Source organism: Perkinsus marinus (assembly GCF_000006405.1).
Source record: "Perkinsus marinus ATCC 50983 genomic scaffold scf_1104296950662, whole genome shotgun sequence".
Lineage (NCBI taxonomy): Eukaryota > Perkinsozoa > Perkinsida > Perkinsidae > Perkinsus > Perkinsus marinus.
Window position 1 is genome coordinate 50925 of NW_003209533.1, and position 15403 is coordinate 66327.

The window sequence follows — 15403 nt, forward strand, 5'->3', positions numbered from 1 at the left end:
TGGAGTTGGTTCTTCGCTAAGCTCTTCACTGAAACTTTCAGTCTGAAAGGCTGCTGCCCATAAGAAAGGATTCCGGGGAGATCTCGCTGAGTTCTTTGTTGGTGTTACCTGCAAAGCCAGAGTAAACCAAGCATAAAGAGAGTTTATTAAACATCAAAGCACACAGAGAGAAAACCCCTTAGCATTGGAATAAACAAAATGAGTGCAAACAACCCACCGGCAGGAGCATGACCCGTCTTGGGCCGAGCCCGGCCCGACTTCAGTGCTGATCCCTGAATGGGGGTATCTTCATTTTCACAATACTGTTGCCTCATTTTCACTCCATGATAAATCCGAGGGTGCTCAGATGCTTTTGCTAGGAGTTGTGACTCACAACTTGTGAGCTTGCCCTTTGCCGGAATAGGGAAGCTGCTGATCCCGTAATGCAGAGCTCAGCACAGAGGCTTGTGAGAGAGAGCTAGAATATCATCACCACCACTGGTTGGAGGAGCTTCCTGGAAGCATGAACTGTCGCTTCCGATCTGAGCGATACGACCATCGGTTATATCAACCCCATATCTCTTGTTCTCACGAGGGAAGGCCCGGGTCGCTTGCCTCAATGCGAGGCATCCGATATTTGTGTGATTTCCGAGCGCGTAATTAATTGTTTATAGTAATTCGGCGGTTCGAATTTTCACCCGCTTTCCGTCTTAGCCATATATTTTTATGCTCCTTCATTGAACTGCCATCGAGACCATAGCCCTTTTCCGCTCTGACTTTATCCAATGCTATTTCACATGTTAGTTCAGTCCGGTTGAGAGCTACTCCACGGTCCTGAAAGCACACTCTGGTCTCTACAAACTGAGAACTTCTAGGATCGTTTCAACCGGAAAGTCAATGCTTCCGGTAACTGGATATTAATCGATCCAACACCCCCCAACCACAACACAAACCATTCGCTCGTTTGTCGACCTAGCCCAATAAATTGACCTTCATTGAAACTTTAATGAGTTGTATGGTCACAGTGACCAGGTCACTCAGCAGCAGACCGTCTGTTTTCTCACCCGGTGAATAGCAAAGCCGCTATTCGATCGTCCCACATCTCCTCTTGCCGTAACGGCAATGCCGTTATTGTCATCAATCGAGACGGTCCTCGCCGAGGACTCCTCGGAAGTTTGCCGTTCTAGGTCTACAGACGAGATTATCTGGCAGTGTAATTCACTTGTGATTTGTGGACTTTCCGCACCATAGTTTTCTTCCTAGGACGCCGCCTGTGCCATGTGGGCAGTACTCAGTCATCGCTAGTAGCTTTCATGCTTCCAGATGATCTTATGAGCCTTTTATTGCGATCAACGTTAGGACAAGTCAGCGTTTGTGAATCAAAGGAAATAACCGCACTGACGGAGTCAGTCATTGTTGAACAACATAGTTCCTCTCTTGGAGAACACCGGTATTGTTAGGTAGTAGGAATCCCAAGTTAGACTATAACGTATTTTCTCGAATACAGGCGCTTTGAAAGCGCCGCTTTCGACAGAACCAACGATAAGCTACGTCCAATGCGCCAATGGCGCATTGCGCCATATTTCTCACTCTGTCAACCTCCAAATGAGGCAACGACATTCTATTACAGATTAACGGGTGTCTCGCCGTTTTTTGTACTTCTGATACCGAGACCACCGAATTGACATGAACATTCTATATAAGTAGGGTCTCAATACCACGTCAATGATGACTCAACTTCTAACAAATAAGCCTTCTCTCAAATACGATCATGATTTTCGAATACGGTTGGAGCTCTGCCTTGGCTTCCATCGTACGCCGTATTGAGTAGAAAAATTCGATGCAGTGCGCGGCCCGGCGGGCGAGGGAGCGCAGAGAGCAGTATAAGCAGCAGGTGGGCCGCGAGAGAACTGAATCCGAGTAGACCAAAACCACTAGTCGAACTCAAAGGCACACTCCAATAGCTTGAGCAATAGTAATCACTGGTCCTGATAGTAGTGGTTCAAGAACTAGTAGTAGCCCAACTAGTCACGATCACAGAGACTCTGTGAGAGTCTGTGGCAGACATTGGAAAACTAGAGTCGAGACTCAAGAACTAGTAGTTCTAGGATCAAGAATCAAGAGCTAGTAATTCCAAGGGACAATCACAGTCCAATCGTTGTAGTCCACATGAAACGGCTGGCAGTTTCGCCCGCCTATTCTGGGCGGTCGTGGCACGCAGAGCCGCGCAGCAGAACCCAAGTGCGACAATACAAATCGCTTCGCTCCGCTACAACGCACATCTTTGCACGCAAATCATTCTACTACGCGGTTCTCAGCACTCCCTCAGGCCGACTGAATTCTTGGTCAGTAAGGCGGAGCGCTCGCTTCATTGAGCAGACTAGTACATTCCTTGTTAAAATTCCAGATACTCGTAAATAGGTTATGTGAAGATACTGCAACATAGGCCAGCTGGGAGAGCGCAATGTCCTCGTATTCGTCACTTCACTGGGAATCCGAAATAACAATCTCGTAAAGACAATTACTGGTCTGCAACTTTCGCGTGATTTCTCCACTTATACGTATGCATGGTGGGAAAAAAGAACAAGGTTGAATTGCGGGTTGTATATTCGAGCTATACATCGATACCCCATATGGTGTTTAGTATGGAAGCGGACTGTTCTCCATGTGTTATTCAGAGGCTCTTACACTCCGAAAAGAGGCGGCCCTTGATCTTGTTCGTTCAGTTGTTTCAGGAAATTTTCAAAAAGTTCAACCAGCCGCTGGTTGAACTTTTTGAAAATTTCCCGCTGATTACCAGCGGCGTGTTAGAGGCAACATCGCCTACAGGGACCCCACGTGTCACGTGAATGTGTGTGACATGCTATGTGAAGTTCACATTGTGAACGCTTGTTAGAGATCAGCTCCTTCTAGTGTTTATGGCAGGTAACGTGTACATGGCTTACATCGGAATCGGGTATTAGAGTTCTATCATAGGAACGTATCACACACTAGGTACAACCACAAGCTCCGCGTCTTGGACTAATCACATTAACAACTTCGGTCAGCCGCCTCCGTCGAAGATCGAGTATTCAGAATGCGAATGGGATCATGGTACTGTTGAGCGTATGAAGCATTCGGGCGCAATTTTCTCAATACGGGGATCTGGTCCAACCAGCTTGCCGGATATTTCTGATGTTGTGGTTGACATGAATGCGAAATGCGGCCCGAAATCTGCCGATTCGGTTTCACCACATACGTCACTAGTGTGGTGGAGTGCTTCACGATTCCAAATAAGGCGAGCCATCTTTCGAACCTCATTGGTCTACTAGAATACATCATTCATATGTTCCACCGTCTTGAAAGATGTCACGAAGCTTTCAGGCGCAACGGTAATCCAAAAACGGTCCAAATCGATATCGATTTGATAGCCATGAACATGATTCGAACTGTCCAGCGGCGACTCGCCGCCGGCGAGGCTCCCGCCTGAAAACAGTGAATTCTGGAAATAGTGAAGGATGAGTGAACCCGTATCCGGGACTTTTTTGACCCATTCAAACTGGCAGTGATGCATGCAAAGTATGACTCCAATTAGGGTCGCATCGGATCGCACTGATCTCGGATCGCAGTTCGCAGATGTATTCCTTCATTATGTGAACGAACAACGGAGACAAGACGATTTCCTTATGTCGTGAATATTCTTCATCGGATTTTCTCGAAAGAAAACACGAATGAAAGCGCTGTATCCCGCAAACTTTTAGCGGACTGACCCGTGAAAGCGAGACACGCTCGACGAGGCTTCAACCCGGAACTCTCAAACTCGCATGACGCAAGTCGCATGCGTTCTGTATGCGAGCTGTTCGAAACGTCCATGTATGAAAACCGGGTATCCCACTAGTTCGGCCTTGGAGCTGAAGAAACTGTCGATGGCCTCATCATAGTTAACACCAAAGGAAGATACCCAGAGTTGCCAGTTGTCCGTCATATGGCGCACTATGGGGAAGAAGATATCCTTGGCTTCCGCCAAGTACTATTGAAGTGCGAAAGCAGAGAGAATGTACCGGGTACATCGAATGGGGTGGGTCCCACCCCATTCGAGGAGACGTCGAATATAGTGGTCATGGTGCTGCTTCGCGGAGTCCTGCACCTCCGGAAATTTCCCATAGAGCAGAGCTGACAGAAAGCGCGAACTATCGTCAGGCTCGAAATTCGGTACATACAACTCTGCGTCATCTACAAGGCCATACTCATAACCTGTACCTTGCACGAAGGTATCCTCCCTGGTACCCTGACGTCTGTCCGCACGGAAGAGATCAGGAGGCGAAGGTGCTGTCGAGTCCTGCGGTGTGACTGGCGTCTCGTGAATTCTCGGGCATAAGGTGCCACAATGAATCACATTTCGAATAGAGCTCTGTCTCGAGCTTAACTGTTTCCTCGATGACCGGATTCATGTTAGCCCGGACGTTGAAGGAGCACAGAGTGACGGCGTCCTGTCCGATGGCTTTAATAAAGTCGGTGAGTCTACCCAACCAATGGATCGTCTCAACGGAACCGCCAGAAAAGGTCACGTTCAACGGCCCCGTGTGCGTCGGTTCCCTACGACCGTTCCGGTCGACGTGGGGCCGCACAAAGAAGCGGTTGTTGACCCTCTGCAGAGGAACCTGATAAATTCCAACATACGGACCATCATCAGTCACCATACTTTGCATCCACTGTAGAACGAGCGTACCGTCGACCTGTGTTATTATATCGCCCTCATTGTGTGAAGTCGCCGGCCCGCCGTAGAGTTGTGGACAGTACGTAGTCGGGAAGGTCGGGAAAGCCGAGGGTAACGACCTGCACCCCGTCCTGCATTCGCGAATCGAAGCGTATAGGCAGCACATAGTAGAAGTCGGTGAAGTCTGAATTGTTTAGTGGTTTTAAGATACGAGAATACTTCTCAATAATCTTATCAATAAAAGATTTGATGTTGACGTCGAGATCATGGAGACGGAACCCGCAGATGTTGCTTTGGATGGAGTTGTTCAGACCGTTGGCAATGTCCGTGAAGCCGTATGTCTCTGACAAGCCGTGCTTCAGATTGTGAAGAGTGAATAAGGCAGCGAAGTTGGTGATGGTCAGGTTCTCGAGGCACTTGTTCACATCTTTCACTCTTCCCCACACATAGTTAGCCTGTGGATCACCCGAAAGAACCTGAAGAACAGTTCGCCCTGCACTCAGGTGTAGAGCAGCCCACTCATCGTAATCAGGCAGCGATAGACCACAGGCGAGAGAAGGCTCACTCCCATGACGCCCTCGGCCTCCACCAAGATTGTAGTGCATACAATAGGACTCCCGTTGCAGAGCATCTCTGCAAGCCTGATCCCAAGCAGAATAGGTTGGTTGATCCGCATCCAGTAGATTAAGAGCGACATAGGCGAGGAGTAAACGATGCACCATTGAGAAAATTTGCCAGATGACTCCTCCTTACGGTGGCAATGGACTGCTGAGAAGGAACTGTTCCCAAGTTATATTTCGTCGCAACACTGAATCCCGAATCGCCGGACGCTCCGTGAAAGCGTTAGATTCATTTCCAGGAAGAGCAGGGCGGGAGGCAGTATCCGCGTATTTTCATGGTCTGAGCTAGTAACACTCGACAACGAGCTTTCTCAGCCCATCGGGAGACGTAAAATTCCCTTGGTATCTGTTATGGGGGCGCGTCACGTGGCACGTCACGTGGCGTCACGTCATGCCTGGGAAGCAAGACGTGCACGCATGCATGACGAGTCGTTCGTTGCAGGAAGAGCCTTTGAAGTCGGGGGCCCCGACTCGGGGCTCGGAAGGGACGGCCGGGGCTGACTCTGGCCACCTTTTCTGGGCCCTCCCAAACTCCCTTGAACGGGGAAGCAGGAAGGTTGCGCAGCTCCACGCTCCGTCGCCAGCGGCGACTCGCCACGCATTTCACGAAGTCTCTGCAGGGCCTGTCGTTTTTGGCTGTCGATTGGCTTCGCCGAGCCTCATCGACTTCAGAACCGGTAGAACTCTCGAGAGCTGCTGTCCGGGTGTATAGTCCTTCCCTCCCGTGCTCAGAGCACGGTGATCTTGGAAGAGGCCCCTCATGAAGTGGTTCTTGCTTTGTCGTTCTCGCTTCCCGGGGGCGCGATGTAGCGGCGCAGCGCGGCGCACGCTCAGCTCTTCCAATTCTTCGTCTCTTGGTTCAACAATCGGGGAAAATTGAGCTGTCGATGATGCCGACGACATGGTTCTTATACTTTCATGTCAGTTATATCCACTTTTGAGTGATACTATGAACACCTACTTCATTCACTCCTTCATAGCTACTTCTTTCTTGGTGCTATGCGGACCTAAAACACCCGGAGGAAGCTGCCAACCTAAAATACCCGAAGGAGACTACTACGCAATGGTCACTCCAGAAACCTGTGCCCAGTTAACCTGGCGGTCGATGATTACACAAGGGTTATATTCGGTGAACTTTCGTTTAAGGTGCGAAGTAGAAGTTAGATCGCTAACCGTGCTATTATATACAGCTGGCGCTGGATTCTTCAAGGTCACGCGAGCCACCATGGCCGAGCTCGAGCGATTCGTCAAAGACGTTGCCTCGAAATGCCCCGGTATGATAAAATTTGACACCGAGTACGACTTGGCGAGATACGCTTACATCGGATCCCAGAATGTTCTAGTAACTACGGTTGGCGGTGTCACAGCTCTCACCGATTTCAAGCAGGGGAAGTGCCCGTAGGATCTATGAGGCGTCATACTGTATCATTTTTTAATCCTTATTACTTAATAAGCCCGTACTTAGTCCACAAGAGAGTATAGTGTTTCACAGTCAGGGGTCACAAGGGTCACAGCCGGAGCTACCGGAATCCTTACACTCATAAATCACGGCTCATTAGTTGAATTGGCTCGCACTGTACTCGCAGTGCCTGGCCGAGCTTCTGGGGGAACCGAGGGTTCGACTGTTGCAGATGCCCGTAAAACTGTGCTTAACACAACAGCACAGTTGAGCCGAGAGTCGTAGAGCTCTATTCTCAAGTCTTAGAGCTGATGAAATGCCCATTAAAATAGCATCCTTGGTTTGCTCAAGTTCCGCTCTTAAAACACCAACCGGTAATTTGAACAAACTTTTCGCTACTTTTCCGGTATCGACGGAGCTTTTCGTTCGCCTCTTTTTCATCTGAGGTTTCATCTTACGCGGCGATTGCAACGTCCGAGCTACCAGCTTTTCATCCGATGTCGAAATATCACCAAAACCATGTAATTGGTTGAGTGTCTTCAATCCCGATGTGTATTTCGATATCGTTGTGTACTGCAAATTTGTTGATTCCACTAAACCCCTCACAAACATAACTTCAAACCAGACAGTGGAAATTCCATTCTCATGGACTTATAATATTTATACGCAGATTCATAACCTTCCTTTGTTTCTACTGATGTAGTATGCTCTAGGAAATCAAGGAGATTCTTTATCCCTCTTCCGTTTTAGCCCTAGCTTGATGAGAAGCCCACTCAGCAGACTTGGAGACCATCTACTTTGACCCAAAGTACTTCGACACTTATTCAACACAACAAACTACTGATGAGGTGAAATCCGTTTTCCATGCGACACACACCGAGTATCAAACTGCCAATATCGGATTATATCCTAGTTAAAAGAACACTCACAGAAACAAACTTCCAACCTCACATGAGATACCAGTATTGAGTATCGGGCCGGCTATCGTTTAGCTGCCTTATTATCTCTCGGCCCCTGCCCCTGATTATCAATATCTCTTTTACCCATAACAGCATTCCCTAGCTGAGTAGTAGGCGGTGAGTGCTCAGCAAACTTTCAGTCTTCATATGGGCAGTCTTGAAGATTGCCTAAAGAAGACTGAGTCTTCTTTAGTAAACCTGCATGTACCTTCCCACACCACTTTTGACATATTTCTCGCTCCAGGTGCATTCGGTTTCCCCAACATAATGTTGGCAACATTGGGGAAGCATTCGCACACACCTCTGCAAGAAGCTCTGCCTCTAGATTCTTAGCCAGAAAGGTAGAGAATGCCTGATGATCTTCCATCTTGACCTCATCATGAGTAGGAGAAGATTGTAACAGTCTCATGCATAACAGCATTCGCTGACGATAACGTCGATCAAACAACTGTGCTTTACCAAAACCGTGTTTATTTGATATTGAGGCAATCCCCGCAGCATACTCACAGACATGCATCAAAGCCCCTTACCCTCAAAGACATATATAGTGAAGGCCCACCGCAACATCAATAGAAGCCATTGCTCAAAGTATTAGGAAGTTTCCCCGTAGGAAGTTTCACAGTCTCTACGCCGTAGAGTCTACGGCTTGACCATCTGGAGTAAACTGTATAACAGACTTGCAGGCCGACGCGGTGATCTCAGGATTAGCTTCAAATTCAATAAATGCATATCTTTCTCGAGACAAGACCACCGCAACAAGCGGAATAGGAACCAGTTCATTATGAGGTAAACAACAAAAAAACTGTGCCGCTGACGCGAGTATCGTACCCACGAAAAACTTCGCCTTCACCATATCCTCTTTTTGAGAAGCAGAAGCAATCAATGCAGCACTGAGTCTTGCTCTTCTCAGTCTCACAGCGATAACATCAGCCCGAGGCGGTTCAGCATCATTGTCCAATACGGCACCCATAGCGACAGCACAAGCATCTACCATTTCCCCCAACAATTCGGCATCATCAAACGCTGCCTTCAACGTTCTCCAAGAGTCGGCCGAAAAGGGTGGTTGAGTTGATGACTCAACTATGGTCTCTGAGACCATAGTTGAGTCATTTAATGACTGAGTTAATAACTAAATAATTTAGTTAATGACCTGAGTTAATGACTGTCATTAACTCGTCTGAGTCAGGCAGATCTGGAGCAGTTGAAAATGTCGACGCCAACAACGGTGCGTCCATATTTCAAGACAGAGTATCGAGAAAAGAAACTAAATGAAAGAGATAAACAAAATACCAGGGCAATTCAAGCACAACGCCACTCAAAGGCAGCTGGAACACGAAACGCCATGAACGTCAATCAAACAAAATAAATGAACAGTAGTGCGAAAAGAATTATGACAATCATGATAAACATGTATGTGATTAGAAAATCATCGCGACTACTTAGTACGCGAAGCTAGTAATTTGCACAAATCTAGCTTCGCACTACCCGAATCGACCGACTTGAAAATGGTACCCTGAATCCAACACACAACAAATTTACCTTTAATCAACCAAAAGGTACCAATCAACCTTTACCCATTATCCGTCGGATAAAACATCCAACAATACATGGATTCCGACAACTATCGACCACATACTCGTCCAACAACTCCCCCAACACGGGGACACATCCATTGATTAGTACACTAAACAGGTGACTAACCAACCACTATCACAACTGTTGTGGTAGTGGTTGGTTAGTCGTCGTGTGGTACAACACAAGACAAATCCAAATAAACAGTGAAAAGAACATACACAAGTGCATATCTCAACATACATATATATGTCCGACCAATAGCATAATCGGAACCATTCATCTGGACTGACTAACAAGGATATACAGACGTAACAAAACGAGAAGCAATCCGACAAAGCAACAATAACAGAATGTACAAGGAAACAGAAAGGGAAGAAACAGTCGAATGCTTAGACGTTAGCCTCAACAATGAGCATTATAGTTGAGTTTCCAGGAACACCACGAGGAAGTCTCTGAGCTCGTTCCCATCTAACAGTAAATCACAATGCATTCGTTGGACCTTCATAGATCTTCAACATCAACTCTAGCCGGGAAGCAACGGACAAGCCGTGAGACATGAACAACTTTCACCTCTTTCTCCCACAGAATTTTTGCTTTCCGGAAAAGGCCATAATCAGGAGAATCTTTGTTAGTTACAAGTCCTTTCTTAGAAAGAAACCCTATGATACGCCAACTTTTCTCAGCATAAGGAGGCTGATCAGCTTTAATAAAGCTGATCAGCCATACTATGGATACTATACATACTTCCATACTATGGACTTGCATAATATGCAAGTCCATAGTATGGTCTCCATACGAACATCACGTAAAGTTTACGTCGTAAATGGACTATAGCACCAGGGTATAAGTCGTGTTTCGTGGAACACTGCAACTTCTCGTCAGCTAACTTAATGGCACTGTTCAGTGAACAGTGTTCACTAATCGGTCCCATTCCACACGATCAGAGGCATGGGCATTGAGATCCACGTTGAACATCTCAACTGGGATACGATGCGTGAGTCACGCAGCGTGACAGAGTGTACCGTACCGTTGTAAGCTTTCATCACTCGGCCAACAACATCATCAGGCGACAGACTTGGATCATCAGCCATTGAAGAACGCATCCACAGCCGTACCGTACGATGTAGGGACTCGATCATGCCATTCGACGGACATATGGCGCAGTGAACAGTCAGATAACGTCCGGTGAATCACAGTTCAAGAATGATACGCCATTATCCGTCAGAAGAGATTGCAGACGTTTACCGATGGCACGCCAGACTTCTTCAAAGGCATTAGTGACAGAAGTAACATCTTCACCATCGATTCTGCACAAGCAGGCGAATTTAGATAAAACGCACTGCTGTGTTAAGTAAGGTACTCCAGGTAGTAGGTAGACAACGTCACGTTGTCAACGTGTGCACATACAATCGACCAAGGTGTCGCACTTCCGGGCAAGCCCGGAGATAAGAGACCAATATCGTGCTTTACCAACAGACGTTTGGTCTTGCGCGTACAAGTATCACAACTATACCTGCATGGCATAATGGTCCATGCACTGAATGGACCAGCTCGGCGATCAACTAGCCAGGTAGGACGGGTACCACAACCTCCTTCCCTTGATAGTCAGCATAGTATCGCCGTACCAAGACGGCGATGTAGTCGATCTCGAAGCTTATGGCGACTTGTTGTAGATCAACTGGAATGACTTCAGGAAACGATCGTTCGTGTCTCAGTGAACGTCGTACTCTGAAAAAGACCTCATCGTCATGCTGAGCTTCAACTACCACCCCAAGGTCGAGGACAAGCTCGTCACCGAGAAGTCTAGTAGTCGCACCAGCACATCCCACTCCCGTCCACAAGTTCATCTCCGAAGTCTTCTAAGTGGGCGGCTGGGATTAGTAGCTGTATACAGTCACATGGCCAGCCAGTGGTGTACAGTGAAGCTAATTGATATTGTCCTGGGCCAGGACTCCTGGCCAGACGGTATCATCTACCGGAGAATGGCACCCTCTTAGGCATAACTTATGCCGCATAAGGTCATGAGCGCTTGTAATGGGAATGAACAAGATAGGGTGCAGCCCCGTTATACGGCTGCGGTTAGGAAGGACCCCGTTTACGTGATCCAAAAGCCGTACTATAAAAGTACTGCTGAGGAGATGGAGTTGAAGGTGGTTCACTTCAACGCTGATGGTGCCAAACCAAAGCTACGGGAGACTCATCAGCTTATGTTGAAGTCGACTTGTGATGTTCTATGCATTCAAGAAGCAAAGCTTGGTGGTGGGGTAACTGATGGTAATCTCAAGCTAACAGGTTACGATCATGAACGGCGCGATAGGTCTGGTAGTGCAAGCCGGGGTGGGGGACTCCTGACATATGTGTAAGACAAGATCAAGTATGATAGGCTATTGCTGGATGAGGATGACGGGAGTGGTGTAGGTGAAGGTTTAGATACAGAACTGTTGGTGGTGATGGTTTGGAAGGCGGGTAGGAGTTTTGTTGTGGCGAATATCTATCATTCCCCCTCGATAGCTCGCATCAATGTAGACTCATTGGACACTGTCCAGTGTGAGCTTCAGGAGTCTGAAAGTGTTATTTGGTGTGGTGATCTTAATGCAAAGTCACTACCTTGAAGTGGTGGTAGAAATGAGAATAGTTGTCGTGGGTTGCAGCTGGAAGAATGGATGAGTGATAGGTGCCATGTTTGTGTGAATAATGGAGATGTGACATATGTCTGTCGCCGTCTCGGTGCCAGTCATGGAGTCATTGATCTATGTATTGTAGACTGAGAGCTAGCCGCATGCTGCGAATGGTCGGTTTTCTGGGATGTGGGTGGCAGTGATCATCGTCCTTGCTTCTTGACAGTATCTGGTCTCAATAAGCTTGTATCTGAGCCGAAGCCTCGTTGGAATGTTGATAAGGACGATTGGGATCTCTTTGCGGAGGTGTTCGAGTCAAAAATTGGGGATTCTAAACCCACGGGGAATGTTGATAGAGATTTTGTTACGTATCGCAGGGCTATGACATTGAGAGCGATCCCGCGTGGCAAGGTTTTCAATTACTCCGCCTCCTATAAGGACCCTGAAGTTCGTGAGGCTGTCTCTAAGAGACAGAGCGCCAGTGAAGCTTATAGATTAAATCCTACAGTAGAAAATCATGCTGCCGATAAGAAGGCTAGGGAAAGGGCAGAGAGGCTAACATGCAAGGCTCAGACATGTGAGTGGAGGACGTTTCTGCTTGATGTTGGCCCAACTACCCCTACCACTGAACTGTGGCATGCGCTGAAGGGTATACAGGCAAAGAGAGACTACAAGTGCCCGGGAAGAAATATCTTTTGCGTGGTGAGAAGACTGTGGTGAATGAGAAAGATATAGCTGACACTTTAGCCAGTCATTATGAGAGAGTATCGACTGTAAGGTTTGAGTCTAGTGATGCTGCAGTTAGGAAAGAATCTATCCGGTGCCTGAGGCGTGAAAGGATGTGGTTGAGGGGAGGGAAATTGTGTAATTTACCGACTGAGTGGTGTGAATGGCAACAAGCGGTTAGTGAATTGGAAAAGGGGAAGACTCCAGGTGAAGATGGAATTGGGGTGTCGTGGTTGCAAAAAGGGAGAGAAGCTCAACTACGTTGGCTGTGGCACATTGTCAACACCTCTTTCATAGTGGGTAGGTTGCCTAAGGAGTGGAAAAGAGCTGAAATTAGAGGCACTCCAAAGAAGGCGGGTATTGTGATGAGGCGGTTTTAGACCTATATCCTTGACATCAGTGTGCTGCAAAGCTGCTGAGCGGACTCTTCAAGGCTTGAAGAGTCCGCTTGACGAGTCTTGCTTGAAGTTCAAGCAAGACTCACCTTTCGTTCAGAAAACGCGAACCCTCCTATCCTTGGTAGTCGAGCGGCATACAGGCCTTGTCACAACACTGAAGATCTACTCATGAGAGGCCTTCATTTCGTTCATGAATGTTATCAAGGCTCTGCATGTGAAGCGATTGTTGGAGTAGCAGTTGATATGTCCAAGGTCTTTGACACTGCCTGGGTCCAGAAATTGACGCTGATACTCAGAGGGGTGGTATACGTGGCAGGCTCTTGTATGGTGAATGACTCTGAAACATAGGAGGTTTCGTGTACACTGTGGGAACTCTGTGAGCGAGACTATGCGGCCGAATTGTGGTACACTCAAGGAAGTGTGGTTTTACCATGGTTATTTGCTGTATTGGTCTCTCTGAGAGACTCTCTCAGCTCCAAGATATTCTGGGTGAAAACTGTCTAGTGCTGCAATTTGCGGATGATATCTTGCTGTTGGTTAAATCTGAATCAAGAACCGGACCAGAGAGTCTGATGCAGACAGCTTTGAATCGTCTGCAAAGTCTTCGGAACAATCGTCTGCGGAGCTGGGCAGACGGCTTGAAGCTTACTATTAACGCTCTTAAGACCCAGTGCATCGCTTTCACGCTTGGAAATGCCAAGTTCTTACCGAAGTTGTCTTTGTATGGTCAGCAGCTGAAATGTAAACCGACGCTAAGGTATCTGGGTATAATCCTAGATTCAGGCCTGAGCTGTCGGGCAAACGTTTATGCCCCGGTGGGTAATCTCAAGGCTAGGTTGAATCTCGTGCGTGCGGTCGCGGGGGCGAATTTTGGTCGCTCGGCAGCTGTGATTAGGTCTACGTATCAAGCAGTAGTGGAGTCTAGGATGAGATATACGTTATGCACTCAAGTTGCTGCTAGCGTGAGAGTGCTAGCTAAATTTCTGGTGCGAGACTTATTACTGGGTTGCCGAAACAAACTCCTGCTGAGTCAGCACAACCAAGTCAGCAGTGCTGACTTGGTTCTGCGTGAGTCTGGACTGAAACCAATCAACTATCTGCTAGATCTGGCCATTATAGGGTGGACTCTCCGGGCTCAGGCCTTGCCTTTCACTCATTTAGCGCAGTTCACCTTGGATGATTGGACGGGTTCCCGAAGACTGAAGAAATGAGCCCCACTGCACAGATCGATGATGTGATGTCGAACTATCAGGTCTACTACCAGATGCTCTCTCAATGTTCAACTACTAGAGTAGTACCATATAGAGACCCCATATATAGACACTGCGCTGTTTTGGCTCGGTTCGGTTAGACATCGGTCAAGGTGTTATGAAGAAAGATGGCAATGAAAAGGAATTCAAGAGATGTGCTGAAGATATGCTCTCTGAACTTGGAGATGGGATCCTTGCAGTTTTCTCTGATGGATCGAAGGCTGATGGTAGAGTGGGATGTGGCTATAGATGTGTGCTTGATGGGGAAGTTCTATGTGAGAAGGCAGTGCCGCTCAGTCCCTATGGTTCGATCTATTATGCTGAGTTGCCTGGTGTCTTTTATGCTATACGGTGGTTACTGAGTATGGCTGGTAGACTGGTGAGTAATGGTATCTGTTTTCGCGTGGATAATCAGTCGGTGGCCTATGCTCTGGGTGGTGGCTTCAATACCAGGGATCCAACGGTAACTACTGTTGTGGCCGAGGCCGAAGAACTCAAGGGACAATTGGGTGTTGGTCTTTTTCCCAAATGGATACCTTCGCACTGTGGCTTGGTTCATAATGACGCTGTGGATGCGCTTGCTACTCAAGTAACCATGGATGATCAAGTAGGTGGTAGGACTCTTGTCATCAATGATGACCTACCGATTCCGCTGTCTGATATTATATCCACTACTAAGGTGGTACTCAAAGATCGCCATCAAATCGTACCGGAGCGGGCTGCGTACTTGGTGCGTGGATGTGCTCCTGGGCTGGCGGTATATCCTGGCCTGAGCAGGGAACATCAACCTTTGCTCTGTCGACTTAGGTGTGACTCTTTGAGAAGTATGAAATATGTTAAAGGGAGTCGAAGAGTAATACAGTGTTGTGTATGTGGAAAAGACTTGACTGCCAGTCATGCAGTCACTTGTGGCACTAATGTAGAGACAATTGAGCTGCTTCATCGAGGCATGGCTGGGAAAGTGGATGACAACAGTTTGGCATCATTATCTAAAGCCCTCGATGATATTATTCGAAGATTTGGTTTCGACTGCTAAGGCCTCACCACTCCTGATGTTATACTTGGTCCACTGTCTGGCCTTATGACTTGAAGATGTCAGTTTTCATCAGCTGTACCATTGCTCTTGTTGATTACTGCTCGTGCTCATGATATGTCATTGGAAAAAAAACACATCCCACTACGT

The 15403-nt window shown here is 47.5% G+C and overlaps 5 protein-coding genes across 5 annotated transcripts; 3 read left to right on the forward strand and 2 right to left on the reverse strand.

Annotated features, from left to right (window-relative positions):
• Positions 1-4713: 4713 nt before the first annotated feature.
• On the reverse strand, positions 4714-5372 carry Pmar_PMAR020043 (hypothetical protein; the record flags this gene model as incomplete). The annotated part of the gene is made up of 2 exons (XM_002777908.1): positions 4714-5151; positions 5241-5372. 2 exons carry the CDS (start codon positions 5370-5372, stop codon positions 4714-4716), a joined length of 570 nt encoding a protein of 189 aa, XP_002777954.1.
• Positions 5373-6520: 1148 nt separating this feature from the next.
• On the forward strand, positions 6521-6697 carry Pmar_PMAR020044 (hypothetical protein; the record flags this gene model as incomplete). The annotated part of the gene is made up of 1 exon (XM_002777909.1): positions 6521-6697. One exon carries the CDS (start codon positions 6521-6523, stop codon positions 6695-6697), a length of 177 nt encoding a protein of 58 aa, XP_002777955.1.
• Positions 6698-11234: 4537 nt separating this feature from the next.
• Pmar_PMAR020045 (hypothetical protein) lies at positions 11235-13011 on the forward strand (the record flags this gene model as incomplete). Its single annotated transcript, XM_002777910.1, has 4 exons — positions 11235-11550; positions 12073-12423; positions 12504-12619; positions 12973-13011. The coding sequence occupies 4 exons, from the start codon at positions 11235-11237 to the stop codon at positions 13009-13011; spliced, it is 822 nt and encodes a 273-aa protein (XP_002777956.1).
• A 121-nt stretch (positions 13012-13132) lies between these two features.
• Pmar_PMAR020046 (hypothetical protein) lies at positions 13133-14325 on the reverse strand (the record flags this gene model as incomplete). The annotated part of the gene is made up of 3 exons (XM_002777911.1): positions 13133-13178; positions 13973-14049; positions 14269-14325. The coding sequence occupies 3 exons, from the start codon at positions 14323-14325 to the stop codon at positions 13133-13135; spliced, it is 180 nt and encodes a 59-aa protein (XP_002777957.1).
• Positions 14326-14338: 13 nt separating this feature from the next.
• Pmar_PMAR020047 (hypothetical protein) lies at positions 14339-14950 on the forward strand (the record flags this gene model as incomplete). The annotated part of the gene is made up of 1 exon (XM_002777912.1): positions 14339-14950. A coding segment is annotated over one exon (612 nt), but the record flags the coding sequence as incomplete, so codon positions are not given.
• Positions 14951-15403: the final 453 nt, after the last annotated feature.